The following is a 25,091-nucleotide window of genomic DNA, read 5'->3' on the forward strand; positions in this document are numbered from 1 at the left end:
GCTTGCTTTCTTGATCTTCAGGCTCATATATCTAACTACCTAATGACATTGCCACCTACGTGTCAAATTGGCATCTGTAGTATCTTGTATTATCATTGTTCAAAATATTTTTTGCCTTTTCTAGACCTAGGATTACATTTAATCCTCTGTTGATGTCAGGATTGGCGTGTGTCTTTGCTTTGGTCAATGACATGTGATTTGAAGTGGCATGTGCCAATTCTGAGAAGTCTTAAGGGTCATCATGTGGCTCTATGTGCTCTCTCTTCCCTCTGTTCTAACACCAGAAACATCCTGATCCTTCAGCCTGAGACATGGGATGAAGTCTGCATGGCCAGAGCCAACTTGCTATGGATACAAATATGAGCAAGAAATAACCCTTTTGTTTCAAAGCATTAAGATTTTTGGAGTTGCCCTAGCTAGGTCGGCAAACCGCGGCTCGCGAGCCACATGCGGCTCTTTGGCCCCTTGAGTGTGGCTCTCCCACAAAATACCATGGCCTGGGCGAGTCTATTTTGAAGAAGTGGTGTTAGAACAAGTTTAAGTTTAAAGAATTTGGCTCTCAAAAGAAATTTCAATCGTTGTACTGTTGATATTTGGCTCTGTTGACTAATGAGTTTGCCGACCACTGCCCTAGCCGGTTTGGCTCGGTAGATAGAGCATCAGCCTGTGGACTGAAGGGTCCTGGGTTTGATTCCTGTCAAGGGTACATGCCTGGGTTGTGGGCTCGATCTCCGGTGTGGGGCGTGCAGAGGGAAGCCAATCAATGATTCTCTCTCATCATTGATGTTTCTATCTCTCTCTTCCTATCCCTTCCTCTCTGAAATAAATAAAAATATATTTCAAAAAAAGATTTTTCGAGTTATTACTGCAAAAATACTTGGTCTAAACAGACTGATATAGCATCTCAATTTAAAATACCCATAACTAAATGCCTGGTCCTCCCTGCCCCAAGCCTCCTCTTTCAGGAGTTCCCCATTGTAGCAAACATTAGCTTCAACCTTCCAATTTTCAGACCAAGAATCTTTGCATTGCTCTTGATTATATTCAGTATCTCACACTACATGAACGAATAATAGACAAAAGTGATGAAAATTTCTGTTGAGATTACAGTCAGTGAGGATGAAACAGACAATAATCATAGTAAGTTAAATATTAAGCATTTATAAATACTTATACTATTACTATATAATATTTACATTTAAATATCTAGAAGGCAATGGGTACAATGGAGATAATAAAACAAAGGAAAGGGGAAGGGAGAGTTGAGAGTACAAGTAAGCAGGTAGGTTGCCAGGGGGGTCAGAGTTGATCCCATTGGGGAACAACATTTGGGTAAAGACTTGATGGATGTGAGAGGCATAATCTCCATGACTGAGCAGAGAGTGTGTTCCAGGCAGAGGGACAGCCAGTGTGGAGGCCCAAATGTGGGACCATGCCTGGCTGGCACAAGTACCAACAAGGAGTCTAGTGTGACTGGAGCAAAGAAAGGGATGAAAATATTGGTGGTAGCTGATGTCAAAATGTACGGAGATGGCATATAATGTAGAAACTTCTGGATCCTCATAGGTAAGTACTTGACCTTTTACTCTCAGTGAGATAAGGACCCAATGGAGAATGTTGAGCAGAGGAGAGACACTGTTTGACTTACATTTTAAAAGCATCCCTCTGGTTGTCGAGTTGAGACTAGCCAGTATTGAGAGTGGGAGGAAGGCTGGAAGTAGAGAGAGCAGTTAGGTTATGGAATAATTCGCATGAGAGCTAATGGTGACTCAGTCAAGATTGATAGTAGTGATAGCATCAGATTCTGGATGTGCTCCATAGAATTCCCTGAAGGGCTGGATATGGAGTTAAAGAAAAGCATCAAATGTGATTTCAATTTTTTTTTTTTTTTTTAGTAGATGGCACAATGGAGTTTTCCTCAACTAAGGTGGTAGCAGATTTTTAAAGGAAAAGAGGAGCTCTCCCCATAAGAGCCATAAGAGCTGTTTCAGACATGTTTTTAACATATTTATGGGGTGGTTTAATAGGCATTTGATATTCAAGTCTGGAGTTCAATGAAGATGTCTATTCTAGAGATTTATATTTGGGAGTCATTGGCATGTACAGGCATTCCTCAAAGATATTCTGGGTTCAGTTCCAGGCCCCCTCAATAAAGCGAATATTGCAATAAAGTGACGCACAGAATTTTGTATTTCCCAGTGCATTTGAAATTATGTTTATACTATACTGTAATCTATTAAGTGTGCAATAGCATTATGTCTAAAAATGTATATACCTTAATTTAAAAATACTTTACTGCTAAAAAATGTTAACCATCAACAGAGCCTTCAGTGAGTTGTAATCTTTTTGCTGGTGGAGGGTCTTATCTTCGATTTGTAAAAAACGAATTGTTTGTGACGTACAATAAAGCAAATGCAATAAAACAAGGTATCACATATATGGTGTTTAAAACCATAGACTGTGAGATCACCAAGGGATTGAGTGTAGCTAAAGAGAAGAGTCTCATCAAGTTGTATATATTAAACTAGAGGCCCGGTGCACGAAATTCGTGCACGGGGTTAGGGGGGGTGTCCCCTCAGCCTAGCCTACATCCTCTCCAATCCAGGACTCCCTTGGGGAATCCCTGGGATCAGGCCTAAACTGGCAGTCAGACATCCCTCTCACAATCCAGGACCACTGGCTCCTAACTGCTCATCTGCCTGCCTGCCTGATCACCCCTAATTGCCCCTCCTGCCAGCCTGGTCACCCCCAACTGCCCCCCTGCCAGCCTGGTCACCCCCAACTGCCCCCCCTGCCAGCCTGGTCATCCCTAACTGCCTCCCCCTGCTGACCTGGTCACCCCTTACTGCCCTCCCTGCTGGCCTGGTTGCCCCCAACTGCCCCCCTCTACTGGCCTAGTTGCTCCTAACTGCCCCACTGCCAGCCTGGTTGCCCCTAACTGCCCCCCCCCCCGCCAGCCTGGTTGCTCCTTACTGCCCCCCCCCTGCTGGCCTGGTCGCCCCCAACTACCCCCCTCTGTCAGCCTAGTCGCCCCTAACTACACCCCCCCCACCAACCTGGTTGCCCCTTACTCCCCCCCCCCCCCCCCGCTGGCCTTGTCACCCCCAACTGCCCCCCTCTGCTGGCCTGGTCGCCCTAACTGCTCCTCTCCCCGCCAGCCTGGTTGCCCCCTACTACCCTCCCTGCCGGCCTGGTTGCCCCATGCAGCCTGCTGTTCAGTTGTTTGGTTGTCCCTCACTAACCCCCCTGCCGGCCTTGTCACCCCACACAACCTGCTGTTCAGTCGTTACTGTTACTATGATGGTGTCCTGGACAATTTGCATATTCCTCTATTATTAGTATAGATATGCACAGCTTTTTGTATTAGAGAGAGAGAAGAATATTAGTAATGAGGGAGGTTTGGAAGAAGAGGAGGCAGCCAAGGAGACTAAGAAGGAAAGCTGAAGAAGTGTGGTGTCCTGGAGAATAAAAGTTTATCAAGGGGAGAGGATGATCGACTTACTGAAAAGATAACCACTGAGAAGTGACCATTAGATTTGGCAACATAGAGGTCAGAATAGTTGGGTGGAATGGTGGCAGTGAAAGCCTGTTAGGAGAGTGTGAGAGGAGAGACAGGGAGGGGTTGTGAAGAGTATAGACAACTATTTGGGGGAATCAGATTGCAAAGGAGAACAGAGAAATGGTCAGTAAGTGATGGGGAAAGCGAGGACGAATGAAGCTTTAATTATGGTATGATGTTTAAAGGTGGCTCTTAATAAATGCTTGCTATTGAAAATGGTAATGTGATTTACATCCGTATCCTAAATTGTTTTTAAATAAGATGATATCCTGATGCATCATAGTACATGAAACATATTTGTGTTTTTCTCCAGTCGTGTTTTTAATCAAAAAAAGTAGCCAAAGAAATTAGAATGATGGTTAAAACCCCCATTAATTACATTTATAAGTTGTTCATAGTAACTATGTAGTAAATACTAGCAAATAAGAAACTTGACCTCTAAAATTGAAAATATTATTTTCTAACATAATAACCAGATCATTAACTGCTTCATATTTATTCTGGTTGGCATCCTACAGGATAAATGTCATTACAAAAGCACAATCCAGCCCAGCTGGTGTTGCTCAGTGATTGAGCGTCAACCTATGAACCAGGAGGTCATGGTTCAATTCCTGGTGAGGGCACATCCCTGAGGTGTGGGCTCGATCCCCAGTGTGGGGTGTGCAGGAGGCAGCTGATCAATGATTCTCTCTCATCATTGATGTTTCTCTCTCCTTTTTCCTTCCTCTATGAAATCAACATATATATTTAAAGCACAACCCAGTCTCTGTCTTAGGAACATTAAAGCTCTGTATTTAAATGAAAGTGAACCATCGGATCACTTAAAATTGTTTTACATACTATCACTACCCATTGGTAATAATCATTAAAATTTATTGAGAGCTTTGTGCTAGGCTTCCAGGCTTTAGTTCTCACAACAGTGTTTGCATTAAGCATTATTATTATTTTATAGATGAAGAAACAGAAATTCTCAGCACAGAAAGAGAAATAACTTAGTTCAAGTCTCCACAGATGGTAAGTTGTAGAGTTCTCCGACTCCATAACCTGCTCTGAAGCAGGGCTGCTGCCGGCCCATAGGGTGCTCTTGTCCTATCTAATAAAAGAGTAATATGCAAATTGACCATACCCCGCCACACCCACAAGCCACGTCCACCAGCCAATCAGGAGGGAGTATGCAAATTAACCCAACCAAGATGGCTATAGGCATGGAGAGAGCAGAAGGCTTGGGTTGTCCCCGGCAATGGAGGAAGCCAAGCTTTCCGCCCGCCCTGGCAGGCCCAGGCCTCCACTCAAGACTACAAAGTTTCAATTACAGAAGATAAATAAATCCCAACAAAAATGGCTGCGGCCATGGAGTGAGCAGGAGGCTTGGCTCTGCTCAAGGCTACAAAGTTTCAATTATAGAAGATAAATAAATCCCAGATACCAGGGCCTCTGCTTGGGTTGCCAGCCTGCAAACCACCATAGGCCCCTCTCCCAGGCTGCCCCACGCACCAAGGAAACCCCCTCCCTGATCCGGGACACCCTTCAGGGCAAGCCAGCCAGCCCCCACCCGTGCACCAGGCCTCTATCCTATCTAATCCTATCTAATAAAAGGATAATATGCAAATTGACCATCACTCCAACACACAAGATGGCTGCCCCCATGTGGTCAAAGATGACTGCCCCCATATGGACACAAGATGGCTGACACAAGATGGCCAGCAGGGGAGGGTAGTTGGGAGGGACCAGGCCTGCAAGGGAGGGCAGTTGGGGGCGACCAAGCCTGCAGGGGAGGGCAATTAGGGGTGACCAGGCCGGCAGAGGAGGGAATTTGGGGGCAACTGGGCGTGCAGGGAAGGGCAGTTGCGGGGGACCCAGGCCTGCAGAGGAGAGCAGTTGGGGGGGACCAGGCCTGCAGGGGAGGGCAGTTAGGGGTGACCAGGCCTGCAGGGGACGGCAGTTAGGGGTGACCAGGTTGGCAGAGGAGTGGTTAGGGTGTGATCAGGCTGGCAGGCAGAAGCAGTTAGGGGCAATCAGGAAGGCAGGCAGGCGAGCAGTTGGGAGCCAGCAGTCCTGGATTGTGAGAGGGTGCAGAGGATGCAAGGGTCCCAGATTGGAGAGGGTGCAGGCTGGGCTGAGAGACACACACCCCCGTGCATGAATTTCGTGCACTGGGCCTCTAGTACAATTAGAAAACAGCACTCCATTTTGCAAGTAAAATTTAATTTGTTGTCACGCAACCTGAGTGGCTGTTTCCCAGCAGAGCTATCCGGAGCACCGCTTGTGGCAGCTCTGTCTGTGCGAACACAGCTGCCTGTAGTTTTGCCTTTTCCCACATACTCCAGACAATGTCCAAATACTTTGTGTTGCTCCTCCCACTGCATGGTAGGCAATTATATCAATTTCAACGTTGGGGCATGGGAAGCAAGTCTTTGAAAGTGCCCGGTGAGTGAGAGAAGCAATTGTAGGTTTCCTAAGAAATGAAGTCAGGACAGGTATAACTTGTGTAGGTGTGTGTGACAGGATGTAGGTGAATATTCTCCTGAGTGTGTGTGTGTGTGTGTGTGTGTGGCCATATACATCTAAGGTGGGTTTTTGTAGGAGTCAGCTCATCCCTTCTCCAGAACTTGACCAGGAGGCTGGAATCTCCAGGCTTGTTTGTGCTTTTATAAAAGTTAATGTTTGCCAGTGATGTCAAGTAGCACATTCTTATATGTGCTGTTCTTGTACAGTGTGCAAACTGAACACTCCTATGCAGTAACCTTATTCCTAATCATTCTTTTGTTCATTAGAGAATGGTTAAGTGTCTACCTCCATGCAAAGCTCTGTACCAGTGTCTTTGAATCTCTTTATGGGAGATTCAAAGACACTTGTTCTTTTCATTAAGAAACATAACTTACAATAGGAAAATATGTACATAAATAGTTTGTAATACAAAATGATAAGTTCTACCAGACAAGTATTAAAAATTGCTGTGTGAATTCATAAGAGGAAGTACTTTTTTTTCAGTTTGGATAAAGAAAACTTCAGGAAGGAGGTAGCATTTGAGGAGTGGCTTTGAAGGTGGAATTTAGATGTACAGAGATGGAAACAATATCTCAAACTGAGGGAACAGCATGGATAAAATCACGCGTGAAGGTGTACTCCATGCATGGAAATAGTGAACACTTACATTGAGCAAAGTAATGCACTGATTCTGAACCCTGCCTTGGGCTCCTGAGGGGCTATGAAGTTATGATTGTTGTCCCCAAACCACTGGCAAACTGCAAAAGGAATGAAATTGTCTTGAACCTACAACTACTTTCAATATATAAGTGCTTTTGATTAATACAACATTCATTCATTCAGCAACATTGCTAAATTTACTAATAGGACTTTATTTTCTAAATCAACAAATCCCCAGGGAAAACTACTATAATGATCTAGCCTAAGAAAAACTTCAGTGTTAAAAAAAAAAAAAGTTGTGTTCAGAAAGCCTGGTGGGTTCTGGGGTGGGATAAACCTTTATTTGAACCCTGTCACTAGCAATGACTAGCTGCATTTAGTGTTGGACAACTCTGAGCTTGTTTCTTCATCTCTGTAGTGCGAATGATAAAGCCAACCTTGCTTGTTTTAAGGATTAGAGAGATACATGCCACACTTCAGGTGTTCAGCAAAAAGCCAAGTATTATGAAATGAAAAGTTGAGGTCAAATCAGATCCACCTTGAATACCAAGCTAAGGAATTGATACTTTTTTTGGGGGGTACGATAGTTACTGAAGGGTTTTTGTTTAACAGAATCATGGAGAGAAACTATGATTTCGGAAGGCTATTGCAGTGGTCGAGGCGAGGCATCACCAGGCATCGGCAATGAATTTAAGATATTTCAGACTATAAACTACAGGACTCCGCATTACCCGTGAATGAGGAATGTGAGACTGGACCGCTCTTTGAGTTAGCGGGTGCTGTTAGCAATAACCGAAAGGAAAGCGGTGAAGTCCCGTTCGGACAGTTTCCTCTTAGGCACCTACAAGGACTGGGCTGAATATGCATGCAAACGCATCAAACGTGATCTACGTTGAAAAGACAGCTCCAGGGATTTTGTTCATCCTCTTAAGACCTACGGGCTTTTGAAAGCCTTTGTTTTTAAGACAGGGTGATACACTCGGGATACACACCCTTTTCCAGGAGAGGGTTTGCGGAAAGAGGGTCTAGGACACCGAACAGGTCTCATTGGGCGGGGCATTAGGACGCGCTGGGGAGTCACCACGACGCGAGGCGAGCTCCTGCGTCTGGGCGGACGTCGTGCGTCATTACCAAGGAGACGCAGGGGGCGGGGCCACTCCCGCCGCCGCCGCCGCCGCCGCCGCCGGCTCCTCCCAGTAGAGCCCTGGTCATACTCGCGCGCCCCCTCGCGGCCGCGGCTTCGAGGCCCCGCACCGGGCCGCCCTCCCGCCGGGATCGGCGCGTGCGCCCAACGCAGCTCCGCCCAGCGCCAGGCCAGAGGCGACGCCTGGAGGTGAAACCGAGCAGGTGCCGGAGGCGGGCTCGGCCGAGGCCCCCCGTGGTCCCGGAGAAGGCGAGGCGCTGGGCCGCGGCGGGGCAGGTGCGATGGCCGACGCGCCAAGTGGCTCCAGCGGTGAGACAGGGGCCGCCGCAAAACCTACGGGGTCGACCTCGGCGACCTCAAAGTCATCGGACTCCCACAGCCAGTGCGTGTTCTGCCGGATTGTGGGGGAGGAGGAGCCGGGCACCGAACTCCTGTATTGTGAGGTGGGCGGCGACGAGCGGCCGGCGTGGGTGGGGGCCGCCCGGGGAGCGGCGGGAGCGGGGCCTCGGGCCGTGGGCCTGGCGCCGGGGCCCTGGGTGCCCTGGGTGCCCTGGGTGCCCTGGGAGCCCTGGTGCTGACGACAGCCTTGCTCCTCGAGGGCGGGGAGTTTCTTCCTTGGCCTCCTGGCTGTTCGGGGGAGGGGAGGTGATAGAGCCCCGCACCTGGGCCTGTCTCTGCGGGGACCGAAGGATTGGGCAGAAAACCGCATTTATGGCCTCTGCTCCAGGCCCCCCGCCTTTCTAAACACTGCACACTCTTCGTACGGATCCCGAGGCCAGGACGAGTCCGCTACGGGCCACAGTAACCGCGGAGAGTTTGTTGTTGTTGGATGGACTGGCCGTAGGCTGGGGTCGGGGGTCGGAGGTCGGAGGTCACACCGCCGCGGGAGGCTCGGCTCCCGGGAGCGCGATGGGTGGAAGGTGTGCACCGGGAAGAGCACTCTGTCTGCCCAGGTCTTTCCGAGCAGGTGTCTGGTGCCCACCTCTTCTGTGGGTGCCACCTGCCTGTAATGCACTCGGATGTCGAGTGTGACTCGACACGGTGAGCATCGGGAGCAGCTCGTGTGTATTTGAAATATAAAAAAATCCAAACAAATAAGTTTGTATGAAAAGAAACTCCAGTTTTTTTTATTCTGCTGCCGCGCTTTGTAAAATCTGGGGTATTTAAAAAATTAAATCCCGAGTAGAATAAAAGGAATGGAGAAAAAAGCAAGCGAGTGCAAAGGGTTAAAGAGACCACCTTTTGAAAGTCCAAAAGAGAATCCAAAGATTGTGGGTGTGTTTTTTTTGTTTGTTTGTGTTTTTTTTTTGTTTTTTTTTTGTTTTTTTTAGTTACTTATACATTCACTTGTTCAAGTGAAACTGAATTCCTTCCAAGGGCTTAGTGTTGGAGATTGGGTGGCGAGAGGAAGGACGGTTCCTGTCCAGATGACACCCTGCCGGTGGGCTGCGTGCGGCTGATGGAGGGGACCCGCTGGTTGCAGGCTGGCTTCCGTGCCGGAGCTGAGCGGGAGGCCTCCGCCACCCGCTGGACTTGGCCAGCCTGTGGGGGCACCTCGCCCAGATTGGGAGGCCCTGGGCATTGCTTTCCAGAGAGAGTGAGGAGAAACAAGTAGGAGATGGCCAGGTGAGCAAGTGAGGTCGGGAGAACCCCCGGAGGTTTGCGTGGTGCCCCGGAGAACTACCGGAAACCCAGGCGAAGGGGAGGATGGCGTTTGCGGTGGAAGATGAGGCCGGCGAGGTTCACAGGGGCCTCGATGGTTAGGGGTGTTGTGGTGCCTTTTAAGGGGTTTTATGTTCCTGTGAACAGGGGCGGGAAGCTCCGCATTGTTTAATGTACTGGGTTGGAGGGCGGGGTTTGACCTTTGAAAGGTCATTCTGGCACCCGTCTGGAGGCATGGAGACCTGCAAGGAGGCTCTCGGAGGAAGCCAGCCCGATGATGGCCTGAAATGAGAATGCGGTTGTGGGGATGAAGACAAGTGGATCAATTTAAGGATATTTAGGAGGTAAAACAGGCAGGACTTGTTGATGGATGGAGATCAGTGGTTCTTAACTCTGGGCTATTGGTGGGGGGCGGGGGTTAACTCTGGGCTTATTGGTCGGGGTAGTGGAGGGGGGTGCTTTTGGCAATGCCTTGCGACACTTTTTGTTGTAACAACTGTGGGGTCAGGGCGGACTATTGGCACCTAATGGGTAGAGGCCAAGGTTGCTAATTTTTTATTTATTTAATAAATCTTTATTGTTCAGATTATTACAACTGTATCTCCTTTTTTCCCCCCCTCCACCCTCTGCCCTTACCTCCCCCCCACTGTCCTCATCCATAGGTGTACAATTTTTGTCCAGTCTCTTCCCGTACCCCCCACACCCCTTTCCACCTGAGAATTATCAATCCCCTCCCATTCTATGCCCCTGATTCTATTATATTCACCAGTTTGTTCCTCAGATTTTTAATTCACTTGATTTTTAGATTCACTTGTTGATAGATATGTATTTGTTGTTCATAATTTTTATCTTTACTTTTTTCTTCTTCTTCCTCTTCTTAAAAAATACCTTTCAGCATTTCATATAATACTGGTTTGGTGGTGATGAACTCCTTTAACTTTTTCTTATCTGTGAAGCTCTTTATCTGACCTTTCATTCTGAATGATAACTTTGCTGGGTAGAGTAATCTTGGTTGTAGGTTCTTGCTATTCATCACTTTGAATATTTCTTGCCTCTCCAGTCTGGCCTGCATAGTTTCTGTTGAGAAATCAGCTGACAGTCGTATGGGTGCTCCCTTGTAGGTAACTAACTGTTTTTCTCTTGCTGCTTTTAAGATTCTCTCTTTGTCTTTTGCCCTTGGCATTTTAATTATGATGTGTCTTGGTGTGGTCCTCTTTGGATTCCTTTTGTTTGGGGTTCTGTGCGCTTCCTGGAATTGTAAATCTATTTCTTTCACCAGGTGGGGGAAGTTTTCGGTCATTATTTCTTCAAATAGGTGTTCAGTATTTTGCTCTCTCTCTTCTTCTGGCACCCCCATAATTCGGATGTTGGTACGCTTGAAGTTGTCCCAGAGGCTTCTTACACTGTCTTCACATTTTTTAATTCTTTTTTCTTTATGCTTTTCTGGTTGGTTGTTCTTTGCTTCTTTGTATTTCAAGTCTTTGACTTGATTCTTGCGTTCCTCTAGTCTGGTGTTGGGTCTCTGCATAATATTTTTTATTTCAGTCAGTGTATGTTTAATTTCTAGTTGGTCCTTTTTCATATCCTCAAGGGTCTCGTTAAATTTATCGGCCTTTTCTAGGAAATTCTTAAAAAAAACCTTATAACCGTGGTTTTGAACTCTATATCCAGTCGTTTGCTCTCCTCCATTTCTTTTGTTTGTGATCTGTTTCCTTGTCTCCTCATTTTCACTGCTTCCCTGAGTTGTGGTAGGGTGGCTTTGTGTGCTAGGTGTCCTATATGGTTCAATGGGTCAGCCTCCCAGTTACCTGAGTGGACACTCTTGGTGCACCCCTTTGTGGACTGTGTGCACAGTCTTGTTGTAGTTAAGCCTTGATTGTTGTTGGTGTCACTGGGAGGAATTGACCTCCAGGCCAATTGGCTGTGAGGACCTGCTGTGTCTATAACAGAAGAATTGCTGTGCTGGAGACACACTTATGGGGCAGGACTTGTTCCAGTGGGGCTTTGGTGCTCACTGAGTCTGCCTCTTGAATGTGTCCCTTATGAGAGTAGTTGAAATCTGGTGTCATCTCACACAGACCACTAGATACACGAGCTTCTGGATCTCCAATGGGGTGCAGGTCAGCTACTGTCTGAGGCCACCCAGCAGGAGCTACAGCAAGAACTACAGATTTCTCCTCTTTGCTTGGGCTTTGGAGGTTTTGGAGCTGTCTGACTGGAGCTGTAGTTTATTTGGTTAAGCTTCGACAGGGCAGGCCATTTATATGCAAAAGCTGCTGCGTGGAGCTTGGGTGTGTTTGTAGATTGTGCGGGGCGGGGTCTCAGGGCGTCAGTCAGCCTTCTCTGCCTTTCCACGTTTCCATGTCCCCGCATCCCATGCTCCAGCGCAGTAAACACTGATTGCTGGGCGCACCTCTCAGCTTTTCAGCGCTTGTGCTCTTTTCTCTTTCCTTCTAGTTGTAGAACTTCCACTCAGCCAACTTTTCCATGGTTCTGGGTGATAGACGTTTTGTCTTTTAGTTGTAGTTTTGAAATTGTTGTGCAAGGCAGCAGTTTAGGTGTTTACCTTTGCCGCCATCTTGGTTTCTCAAGGTTGCTAATATTATACAATGCACAGGACAGCTCTCTGCAACAAAGAATTATCTAGCCTCGAAACAGCAACAGAGCCTAGGTTAATAAACCCTGATTTTGATGTGGGAAAATGAGGAAGGGGGAAGTTAAGGATCATTTCCAGATTTCTGGCCAGGGTACTCTGGTAGCGCTGGTACAATGTCCTTAAGATTAGCAATACAGGAGGAGAGCAGATGGCCAGGAGCGTGGTGGGAAGTATCGAAGTGATGAGATCGGTTTGGAATTGTGGAGTTTGAGGTGAGTGTGAGGCATCTAAGTAGAGATGTGCAGTAAGTGGTTAGTCTGGTATTGTGGAGAGATCTGGATTTCTAGCCCAGATTATAAGAACTGCCAGTTTATAGGTGGACATTGAAAAGAGGGGGAATGAGGAGATGACTTAGGAAGTGTATGTGGAGTAAGAAATGAGGGGGGCCTACAGAGAGTCTAATGATAACTGATATCATACAGGAAAAGCAGAGGAAAAGGACCTGAAATGGGGACAGAGAAGGAGCCTTCAAAGAAACAGAAGGAAAACTAGGAAAGCTCAGAAAAGGGAGTATGTCAAGAGGAAAGAATTGGCAGCAGTATCAGCCTTCCCCAATCCTCAAGTCTGGGTTAGGTGACTCTCCTACTTGCTTGTGGAGAGGTCAAGTTACATCAGAACTGGTTTTGCCCCCAAAAGGAATTCACCTGTAGGAGCCCAGTTGCCGCAGTGGTGCAGCAGAAGGCAGACTGTAGTGGACTGAGAGGAATCGGGATGAAAAATTGAAGAGAGCAAATATAGACAACATTTGACGGAAGTTTGGCGATCTTCAGGAGGAGGGAAAGGAAGTGGTACCTACAGGAGGAGTTGGGGGTTGAGAGAATGCTTCTGAAAGCAGTGAAGACTTTGGAGAGTTCAAATCCTGATGGGAAGATTCCAATGGCCCAGGGAGTTAGAACTTTGTCCGTGGGAAAGAGGGAACTCATTCACTTATTCATCACTCAGTATTTGAGTGCCTTCTCTACTCCAGGTACTGTTGGAGGCAGAAAACAAAACATACAAAAATTCCTGTCTTCATGAGCATAGGCAATAAACAAGAAGCAAAATATTAAGTAAAATACATGGTTTATTAGGTGGTGAAAAATAAAAGAGGAAGAGGATGCAAAAAAGCTGCACTAAGAATGTGTCAATTGAGTGAAAGCTTGAAGGAGGTGAAGGAGCAAACTACCTGGTTATTGAGAAGTAAAAAGTTTGAAGCTTCTCTGGAGGCCAGGAAAGAGGATCAAGGAAACAGAAAGATTGTTGTGTAGTGATGAGGGTCAGCTGAGGTTGAGGACATTCAGTTTAACAGTGGCTTAGCTTTGTGATTCCCCCGCACACCCCCCCCCCCCCCACCCCGCCACCCACCTCCAGCAACAGCCCGAGTTTGTTTCACATAATGTGAGCAGTTGTACTGACCCATTGTTGGGGTCTGGCCATGTGGGTGGGTTTGGGAAGTGCAGTGAGACAAAGATAAGAATTTTTGCTTGAGAGATTGGCTAAAGTGACAGACTAGGCCCTAGGGCAGTGGTTCTCAACCTTTCTAATGCCGCGACCCTTTATTACAGTTCCTCATGTTGTGGTGACCCCCAACCATAAAATTATTTTCGTTGCTACTTCATAACTGTAATTTTGCTACTGTTAATGAATCGTAATGTAAAGATCTGTGTTTTCCGATGGTCTTAGGACCCTGCTAGCGGTTCTCAACCCACAGGTTGAGAACCACTGTTGTAGAGCCTAAGACCATCGGAAAACACAAATATTTACATTACGATTCATTAACAGTAGCAAAATTACAGTTATGAAGTAGCAACGAAAATAATTTTATGGTTGGGGGTCACCACAACATGAGGAACTGTAATAAAGGGTCGCGGCATTAGAAAGGTTGAGAACCACTGCGCCTAAGGGAAGGAAGAGGCAGGGAGCAACAGACAGGGAGAAAGAATAAGTTGTCTCCCTGCAAAGTAGGGGTAAAAAAAATAGAGTCAGAAGGGACCCAGCTCTACCTTTTCATCCACTCTTTATTGTACTAAATATAAAATTATGTTAGCAAGAGGTAAAGTGAATTTCTTAACTTTGTAGAATTCAATATTTCTTATTTTTAATCCTCACCTGAGGATATGTTTTTATTGATTTTCGAGAGGAAGGGAGGGAGGGAGGGAGAGAAACATTGATGTGATAGTTGGAACTTAAGTACCATTTTCCTATTAGACTGAGATTTATGATGTTTAAGACATGCCAGAACATTAATAGGTCATTCTTTTTTTTAAAATCCCCATTCAAGGATATTTTTCCAATGATGTTTAGAGAGAGTTGAAGGGAGGGAGGAGGGGAGGGAGAGAGAGAAAGAGAGAGAGGGGCACACATTGATTAGTTGCCTCCTGACTGGGACTGGGGATTGAACCTGCAAACCAGTATGTGTCCTTGACTGGGAATCGGACCCATGACCCTTCAGTGACTAACCACTGTCCCACACTCGCCAGGACACATTAGTTAATTCTTTTAAAAAACTCACTAGCAAATTATATGTTTTTGCTTTAGGATGAAGACCTAGTTTGCTTTAAAGATGTCAAACCAGCAGCATCTCATCATTATCTTGTGGTGCCAAAGCAGCATATTGGAAACTGCAGAGATCTAAAGAAAGAGCAAATAGGACTTGGTAAGATGATGGCAGTATTCTTCATGATCCTATAATCTTGATCCCTCTATTACCACTTTGCTGAGAGTTTTTATCAAAAATGGGTGCTGGATTTTGTCCAATGCTTTTTCTGCATCTATTGATATGATCATGTGATTTTTGTCTTACAATCTGTTAATGTGCTGTATTATATTTATTGATTTTTGGATATTGTACCAGTCTTGCACACTTAGAATTAATCCCACCCCCCTGGAATAAGTAAATTTGACTAGAACCCCAAAGTTAAGATTAATAACACCTTAGTGAACTTAATGTCTTCTATAAATATAATGTGGTTTCTTTCCTGTTTTATAGTTGAGAGCATGGTTACTGCTGGAAAAACCATTCTTAAAAAGAATAATTTCACTGACTTCACAAATGTGAGGTATGTATACTGCCATATAGAAACCAAGATTCACAGTTGGTTTTTCTGAAATGTTATTTCCTCATGGGAAAGGAAAGCAGCGCCGGCTGAGTTTATAATTTAAATGCAGTTTTCCTGAAAGTGAATGTATAGTTCATTGATAATGTAAATTTAATGAAAAAAAACTTCTTCCTCTCATGTCTCAACATCTTCTAATAATCACCACTTGTAGTTTGGACAGACAAGTATATTCAATCAGTGGGTAGGTAGAATAGTTACGAGTCCACTTTTCTTTGTTCAATATGTGCATTTCTATAAAATTGTGTATAAATTGAATTTCCTTAGAAAATATTTTATGTGGTTTAAAAATAATTATACTTTTAGCATGAAATTAACTTGAATTCATTGCCTGCTGAACTCTGGCATTTGTCAAAGTTTGAGCAAAAGCACAAAATGTTCAATTTGGCAACTGTTTTTTTTTTTTTTTTTTTTAATATTTCTGATTTTTCCTGTGTGACCAAAGCAGTACCAAGGTGTGTATAGTGGAGATGGCCTCTGACACCTCCGAACTGGAATTCAGAGAGACCTGAATTCTAATGCTACCCATGATGCTTTCTGTGTACTGAGCTTGTACTGGCTGTGTCATTTTAGACAAGTCTTTTAATCTTGTTCTGCCTACTTGTAGGCTCAGGTGAGACTGTGTGTGAAAATCCTCTGAAAATGGTTAAGCAATACCCAAGAATGATAATGATAAAGAACAAATGGTATTTGATGTCCTTTGGCCAAAATCAGTACATTCCCTTCCTAGTCACAGGAGTGCTTGCTTGTTATAGGAACAGACAAGCTTTAATTCTCCTAAGATATGCCTCTTCAATGAAGATAAATAAATAAATACAGGACATTCAAGTATGGTTCCATTATTCCAAGACAGCCAGTAGATGGCAATTAGTTGATGGCAACTAATCTCTCTCTCTCTCTCTCTCTCTCTCTCTCTCTCTCTCTCCCTCCCTCCCTCCTCCCTCCCTTCCACTCTCTCTAAACATCATTGGAAAAATATCCTTGAATGGGGATTTTAAAAAAAAGAATGACCTATTAATGTTCTGGCATGTCTTAAACATCATAAATCTCAGTCTAATAGGAAAATGGTACTTATGTTCCAACTATCACATCAATGTTTCTCTCCCTCCCTCCATCTCGAAAATCAATAAAAACGTATCCTCAGGTGAAGATTAAAAATAAGAAACATTGAATTCTGCAAAGTTAAGAAACTTACTTTACCTCTTGCTAACGTAATTTTATATTTAGTACAATAAAGAGTGGATGAAAAGGTGGAGCTGGGTCCCTTCTGACTCTGTTTTAGTTCGGAGTCTAAATCCTAAGTCTACCACTCCCTAACACTGTGATTTTAGGAAGTTTATTAAACTTTTTGGATCTTAGCTTCCCCATATTTAAAATAAAAAGGCCAAGTCTCTTCTGGCTTTTAGATTACTTGATTCTGCATTGTATAACTTGTATTCCACAGAGAGAAAACCTAGTCTCCTTTTCTAGGTAGTAGTGAAAGCTTTTCAATATGTGTTGCATATCTGACTTACATTGTCCTATATTGATACAATATAGCACGTCTCCTGTGCCTTCTCCCACTTAGAATAAGTGGACTTGCAAAACTGTAAATTAATTTTTAAAAGGTTAAATCATATTTAAAAAAATTTTTATTAGTCAAAAGAATTATGTATTTTAAAACAAATGAATATGAATAATTGTCGTCTAAATTTTTATTGTTAAACAAGAAATAAGTGATGATAAATTTTTTTAAATGATAATTAATTTCACTACTAAAATCCTGGTTCATAAGGAAATGATTTACCACTTTTATTAAAGGAGAACGCTCGCCATCTACTGGCTGTGTCTTGGAATAATGGCACCATACTTGAGTATCCTGTATTTATTTATTTATTTATCTTCATTGAAGAGGAATATCTTAGGAGAATTAAAGCTTAATATGATAAAGGCTGAAAGTGATAGGATGGAATGCCATCTCCGAATACATGAAGGTTATACTAAGGCATGATATACTGTAAGACCTTCTTGATGAAGAATTTATGTTACTGTGCATTTAAACATGAAAAGAAGAGGAACTTTGTGAATACTCGAAAGTGTATAAAGAAAAACAGTAAGAGATGTTTGAGTGAAGATCTACCTTAGGTAACCTGTGTTGGATCTGTTTGACATTTATGCGTTTTAACATGAAAAAATAGCTTTAAACTATTGTAGAACTGATTTGTCAATTATCTCTTACCTTTCTGTTTTAGAATGGGTTTCCATATGCCACCATTCTGTTCCATTTCCCACTTGCACCTTCATGTCATAGCACCAGTCGATCAGTTTGGCTACATATCAAAATTGGTTTATAGACCGAATTCCTATTGGTTCATCACAGTAAGTGTTATTGTTATACTAGCAGCATACCAAAGTATATAAAATATTTGTCCTTTTTTTATGTAGCTTTTCTTTTCTTGGAGACAGCTTTTATAGGCTTGATCATCTGTTTCAACATACTGCTTGCACATATCCAAAATAATATTTTTAATTTGGGGGATTTCCCAGGTCATCAGATCTGTAGGAAGAGAAGCTAAGACTGAGTCTCTCCATCGCAGGTAGAGGATGTGATATAGAAGAATCATGGCATTTATAGTTCAGAATCCAGAATCAAATCTGGATTCAAATTCTGGCTTCATTAATTACTTGAGGGACCCTGTGCAAGTTACTTAAGAGTTTTAAGGTCCAAGTTCTTTATTACCTGCATATAGGTAATAGTACCTATTTCTGTAGAATTTATAAAATAATTTACATGTAAAGCACTTAAAACTGTACCTTAAAATAGTAAGTACTCAATAAATGTTACATGCAGCCTCTGTCTTCATTAGCAACATTATTGTAGAAATTGAGATTTTGTAATTTTTGATATTTAAACTCCTTAAAAAAGTGCTGTAGTAGTAGCATCAACTACCAGATGTGAGGTTGAAGCTTTGAGCCTAAAAAAATTGCAAAATTCTGCTTTGCTAGGACAAAAGTGGAATAGAATTCAGCTGCTTATAGACCTGTGGCCTGACAGTCAAGGTTAAAAAATGACTCAATCCTTCCAGGGCCACTTGACTAGTAATTTACCAGTCCCTTATTTTATGTGTCCATGATGACAAGGTGACCTACAGTTGCTATATCTGAGTAATTATAAAATTGTAAATTAAATAATTACCATTAATTAATGCATATTATTATTAGTCATAGTAAATAAGAAATTCAAAAGCGCCTGATTTCTAGAAACTTCATATTTCAAACTTATTTTTCCTTTCTTCAACTTGCTTAAATGATTTTATTTAATTAAAATATATTTAAGGAATGTGTGTATTTGAAATGAAATAGTGTGATATTCTGCAGGATAGTTGGTGTGATCTCTAAAATATCAGTGTAATTCAAAACAAGATTCTTTTTTCTTGTATTTGTATTTCTAATTTTCTACATGAGCCATGCTTCCATAATAAAAACTAATTAAAAATACATTTTTTGTAAAATAGTCATGGGGATGTAAAGTACAGTATAAGGAATATAGTCAATAATATTGTAATAACTATGTATGGTGTCAGAAAGTTACCAGACTTACTGGGGTGAACACTTCCTAAGGTATATAAATATCTAATCACTATGTTGTACACTTGAAACTAATATAATGTTATATGTCCACTGTATTTGAAAAATGATTTTTTTTTTACAGGAAGGGAATTCTGACCCATGCTACAGCATGGATAAACCATGAGGACATTATGCTCAGGGAAATAAACCAAATAGTATATGATTCCACTTATGTTTAGGTTTTTTGTAAGACATTTTTAGGAAGAGAATATGTATTATCCAGATAGTCTGCTGTGGTTTATTATAATAGGGATGCCAGTAGAATTTTTCACACCAGCTACCATATTTGTAATAAAAAATATGTTGTCTTTTTAAAATTACAGGCTGACTCTTTGATTGAAAAACTAAGAACATGAAAATGACAGCAGTGGAAGATTTTCGTATTCTTGGCTCAACAGAAACTAATATTTTGGTCCCTTTTAAATCAAATTACAATGGTAAGGTTTGTTGGGTTTCATAAGAGTCTATTACTGGGTAGCCTAAGTCTTTTCTGAATGTCTGTTTCCTGAGATCTGTAATATAGTTATATGAATACTCTGGCATTGACTTCTTTATTTTAATGGTTACTTGTCTAAGGTATAAGATACTATAGATAAAATTTCATTAAAACAAATTCTGTTAATCAAGAAGGGCTCTGTATTTTTTAAAAGTTCAAGTATTTTCATTTCTCATTATTGTCAGTTATAATAGTGATTTATTATGAAGAATGAACGGGTATAGAAAGTACTTTGTTGGAGTTTTATTATTATGAAAAAGAAAAAGAAATTAACTATCTCTTGACAGTTTCATAATTTTGTACATAATATTTCAAAGTAAAGAGTACTGTATTACACAGTGATCTCTGATCTTGATAGAAAGAATTCATATATATGTCACTTTTTACTCAGATTTCAGATGCTGGCTTTTACTTCTTGAAGCCTAGCATTTGTATAATAAATTAGTCCTGAAATCTGTATAATATCTACACTGATAAAAGAGAAACATGCAAATTGATCGTCCCTCTGCTACGCCCACCAGCCAATCAGCGAGTATGCAAATTAACCCAACAAAGATGGTGGTTAATTTGCATACAGAGGCACAGAGCGAAGACTGAAGATAGCGTAGAAGGAAGCCAAGCACTGCAGAAAGGAGTGAAGCTGCAGAGAAGCAAGCGGGGCGGCAGAGACAGGAGGGAAGCAAGCGGGGTGGCGGAGATGGGAGTGAAGCCCTCCCTTCTCTGCTTCGCTCCGGCCGCAGGAAGCCCTATTCTTGCAGGAATAGGCCCGAGGAAGCCCTATTCTTGCAGGAATCTTCCTGCAACGGGCCTCTAGTCCTATATAATAAAAGGCTAATATGCAAATCGACTGAACTGCAGAACAATGGTTCACTATGACATGCACTGACCACCAGGGGGCACATGCTCAACGCAGGAGCTGCCCCCTGGTGGTCAGTATGCTCCCCCTGTGGAAGTGCCACTCAGCCAGAAGCTGGGCCTACGGCTGGCAAGCACAGCAGTGGTGGTGGGAGCCTTTCCTGCTTCCGCAGCAGCACTAAGGACCCCTTGGGGTCCCAGACTGTGAGAGGGTGCAGGCCAGGCTGAGGACCGCCCCCCCAAGTGCACGAATGTCGTGCACCGGGCCTCTAGTTCTATCTAATAAAAGGGTAATATGCAAATTGACCAAACGGCAGAACAACTGGTCACTGTTATGTACACTGACCACCAGGGGGCAGACGCTCAATGCAGGAGCTGCCCCCTGGTGGTCAGTGCACTCCCACAGGGGGAGCACAGTTCAGCCAGAAGCTACTGGGTTCATGGCTGGTGAGCTCAGCGAGGATGGCAGGAGCCTCTCCTGCTTCTGCAGCAGTGCTAAGGATGTCCAACTGACGGACATCCCCCAAGGGCTCCCAGACTGCAAGAGGGTGCAGGCCAGGCTGAGGAACAACCCCCCCCCCCTGCAAGTACATGAATTTCATGCACTGGGACTCTAGTATATAATAATTTCTAACAGTGACTTTGCAATAACAATTTGGCTATCTGAGAGAATTCACTGTCATGTAATTTTACCTGTAAGAACATATGTGGGAAATAAACATAAAATAGTTAAATTAATTTATTAAAACTGGCAGAAACTGCTGTTTTATGGTTTGTTTGCTGTACCAAATTAAAATTAGAATTAAAAAGTGATTAGATCTAGTTTTTATCATGAAAACATCCTGGTTTGAAAGTAGAGATAGACGGTCTCAGATGAGAAAATGTATGTTAATAACACAATGTTAATTTTATTGATGTATTATTTTATGAGATATTTCTTTATGAACTGCCTTTTGTTGCTAATCTAGATTAATAATATCACTATGTGAATGAAGCATAGTAGGTACTGAAAGCTAATCCTACATTGTGCCAGTGTATATTAGTACTATGTACTTGAATATAAGTGAACATAGGATTAAAGTATTGATGTTAGGAATGTAAGGATTAAAGTATTGAAATTGGAAATGGCTAAGATGACTAGTTTTCTCATTTTTTTGCATGATATTAAACATATTTTTAAGTGATGAATAGTATGTTTAGTTACAATGCCTAAAATCAATATTGTTTAGTTCACTCATTTATTCATTCAGCAAACATTTACTGAGCATTTAATGTGTATCAGCCATTGCCAGGATCAGGAAATATAAAAGTGAGAAAGAACTGCCTTTAATTGCTAATACAAGGGTCAGTCAAAACCAGTGATTACAATTAAATGTGTTAAGTGCTATAATGTCTACAGAAGAGGCTGTGGAGAGGGAAACACTTTTGAGAGCAGGTGGCTCAATGTTAGGCAGGAAGACAGTGGAACTTTAGGTTGAGACCCAAATGTACTTTTTCTTGTGTTCTGTTTCCATTATAATTTACTTTACAATTGACATGAATGCCCAAATTCCATTTTAATTCACCAGAGCTGGAGAGAGGAATTCACGAGTAGGGGTTGGTTATTGACTCTCAAAATTAGAGTAACAAGTTTTTGAGCACTGATTTGTTAAGTAGCTTGTTGAGCACCTACACAGATTAGCAGCTACAGGTTTATATAAATCAGTTCAAATATGACCAGATACAGAAAAGGAATATTCAGCATGTGCTTTATGTTGTACTATGTGAACTTGCAATGACATAATTGACAATATTATGATAATAACATGTAGTACTTAAGGAATTTTCAATGACTTATGAACCTTTTAAAAAATGTATACCTGGCTGGTGTGGCTTAGGGGTTGAGCATCGACGCATGAACCAGGTGGTCATGGTCCGATTCCTGGTCAGGGCACATGCCCGGGTTGTGGGCTCGATCCCTAGTTGGGGACATGCAAGAGGCATCGGATTGATGATTCTCATCATTGATGTTTCTATCTCTCGCTCCCTCTCCCTCCCTCTCTCTGAAATCAATAAAAACATATTTTTTTAAAAATGTAATTAACCAGTTGATTTAATTCATGTAAGTTTATACTCTCTCACAGTACGCTTTTTTTCTTTGTTGGAAAACACTTAGAACCTCACACTTTTAGGTCAGTTTTCTTTTACTTGTAAAGATTAATAATGAAATAATTGCAATTAAAACTTACACAGCCTTTTCAGTAGTTTAAGAATTTGATAACTCTCTAGCTATCTATAACATTAGCTCAATACAAAGGTATTTCAAAACCTGGTTTAAAATGTTTTAAGTAGTATCGAACTTAAAATAGTTATTTAAAAAAGTGTGCTAATTTTTATGAATTAGCTTTTTTCTAGCAATATAAATACAGGATGGGACAAAAGTAGGTTTACAGTTCATATGGAAAATGGTATAATAATTAATAAATAATATAAGAATAAACTATGTTTCATGTACTCACAACTATAAACCTACTTTTGCCCCACCCTGTATAAAAAACATCTCTGATTCAGCTTAAATAAAGTTGGTATCTTGCAATCTCAGTCTCATTGTAAACAAAAGAATTTAAGTCAAATTAAGGACTGGCCCAAAGAGGAAAGGCATCCCTAATTTTGGCAGGCCCTAGGTTAGGCTTCTTTGGGGAAACTTTCTTTTTCAGCCAGTAGCTGTACAGTTCTCCTAGCCTCACTCAATCAGGCGGAATCTTACATTTGCCTGGAAATGTATGGCCCTTGATTATTTGAATTGTGGCAGCACTAGAGTTTAAGGATGACTATGAGAGAAGACTGAATCTCCAGCCCATTGTCATTCACATTTTTTTTCTGTGCTCGGAACCTGTTTCACAGGTAACAAATTAGTGGGCTGAAATTGCAATTAGGGCTTCAGATTTGCTCTGGAGAGTCTTTTGACCAGAGGACAAGATCTACTTTGCTCCACTTCTGGCTATCTTGCTAGTTGGGAATTCAACCTCAAGGAGCCGAGTCATGCTTAAATCAACTGCAGCTGCTTACGTTTGAGTTGGTGCCTCAGAGTCCCAGCTTGTTCAGGTCTGCTTCCAGAGAGCACCTGGTGTTCTCTCTTCTTCTTCCTGAATCACCTCCATTAAGCTTGACGATGCAGGAGACTCTTCTGTTCCATAATTTCTTCCAATAACATTTTATTCTCTAAACTGTTCAAAAGCCCCCTTGTTTTTTACTCATTGCAAAAATCTTCTATTTTAATAACTAATACGAAGATACATTTTCTCCCTCTCAGTGGCGCACAAATCCCCATGGTTCTCTGTGATACCCAATCCCTTTTCAGGTGTGAGATGCTCCATCTGATACAGATGCCCGAGCAGTGTTGACATTACACATGACACCTGCTGTTGGAAACTGGTCATCTCCTTTCTTCAACTGTGTGTGCTAGTCTCAGCACTGGAGTGGTTTGTTGTAATCATAACACAACACGCTTCTCCAATTCCTGGTCCTTACTTCCCAGCAATGTCTCTGTTTTTTTAAATAATGAACAGCCTGTATCAGAGGCTTCAGTGCTTGTACAACAGTAATTCTCATGGGAGGAGCCAAGTCTCAGAGTTCTGCCCTGGTAGATGAACCAAGGATCGAGCTTTGGGTAAGTTCCCAGAAGACAGACAATGAACCTCCTTGTCTCATTCAGTACAAATAATAATAATAAAAAAAATTGGAAGTTTCTAGATTCTAGTTTGAACACCAGCTTCCAAAGTCCATACTCTTCTGTGGTTCCTTAACTACTCTAATAAACTCAAGAAACACGGAACAGGTCTGGCTATGTGTCCCTCAAAAGTAGTTTAATTAATCTTAGATTAGTTTCACACTAACCCTAATGGCCTGCCTATGCAGGGTTAATTTTTTTTTTAAGAGAAGAAAAATCTCCTTAAATGCCATTTATCAGCCCCATACAATATGCCAGGTATTATATTAAACACTTTATGTACATTATTAGTGATAGATCCTACCTTCCCCCAAATGATGGACGGAGTATGACGTAAACTCCACCTGCAGCCGGACATTCCTGAACACCTTATATGGACTGTACATTGAACCACCAATCAGCACCTGCCATATACCCTAAGCCCCCAATTCCTAAATCCCTAGGCCCCTAACCATGTACCTTACATGAAACCACCAATCAGCGTGGGCTGAGTACCCTAAGCCCCGTCTACGGCCATACCACCCTGAACGCGCCCAATCTTGTCTGATCTTGGAAGCTAAGCAGGGTCGGGCCTGGTTAGTACTTGGATGGGAGACCGCCTGGGAATACCGGGTGCTGTAGGCTTTATTGGCGATCACCCTGCCGGCTGCCTTCCAGAGGGGAAAAGGGAAAAGGGGAGAGAGAGAGAGAGAGAGAGAGAGAGAGAGAGAGAGAGAGAGAGAGAGAGAGGGAGAGAGAGAGAGAGAGAGAGCGCGCGAGCTGGGGTGAGAGTGCCTTTTAAGGGGAGGAAAGGAGGGGATGGGGCTTAGGGCACTCAGCCCACGCTGATTGGTGGTTTCATGTAAGGCACATGGTTAGGGGCCTAGGGATTTAGGAATTGGGGGCTTAGGGTATATGGCAGGTGCTGGTTGGTGGTTCAATGTACAGTCCATATAAGGTGTTCAGGAATGTCCGGCTGCAGGTGGAGTTTATGTCATACTCCGTCCATCAGTTGGGGGAAGGGAGGATCTATCAATTACTACTTTGCTTGGTCCTAACAATCCCTTGAAGGAGGCAGTATTTTTACATTTTAGATAAGAGAGGCTAGGAAATCTGTTTACAAACATATAGTTGGTAAATAGTGGAACCGAGGTTTGGACCTAAGATTAACACCACAGCT

The 25,091-nt window shown here is 42.8% G+C and overlaps 1 protein-coding gene across 1 annotated transcript; it reads left to right on the top strand.

The window, feature by feature from the left end:
- Window positions 1–8,006: 8,006 nt before the first annotated feature.
- HINT3 (histidine triad nucleotide binding protein 3) lies at window positions 8,007–20,273 on the top strand. The gene is made up of 5 exons (XM_079781492.1): window positions 8,007–8,293; window positions 14,686–14,803; window positions 15,137–15,206; window positions 17,495–17,621; window positions 19,196–20,273. The coding sequence occupies exons 1-5, from the start codon at window positions 8,132–8,134 to the stop codon at window positions 19,226–19,228; spliced, it is 510 nt and encodes a 169-aa protein (XP_079637618.1). The 5' UTR covers window positions 8,007–8,131; the 3' UTR covers window positions 19,229–20,273.
- Window positions 20,274–25,091: the final 4,818 nt, after the last annotated feature.

This window comes from Cnephaeus nilssonii (assembly GCF_951640355.1).
Source record: "Cnephaeus nilssonii genome assembly, chromosome: 9".
In the NCBI taxonomy this organism is placed as follows: Eukaryota; Metazoa; Chordata; class Mammalia; order Chiroptera; family Vespertilionidae; genus Cnephaeus; species Cnephaeus nilssonii.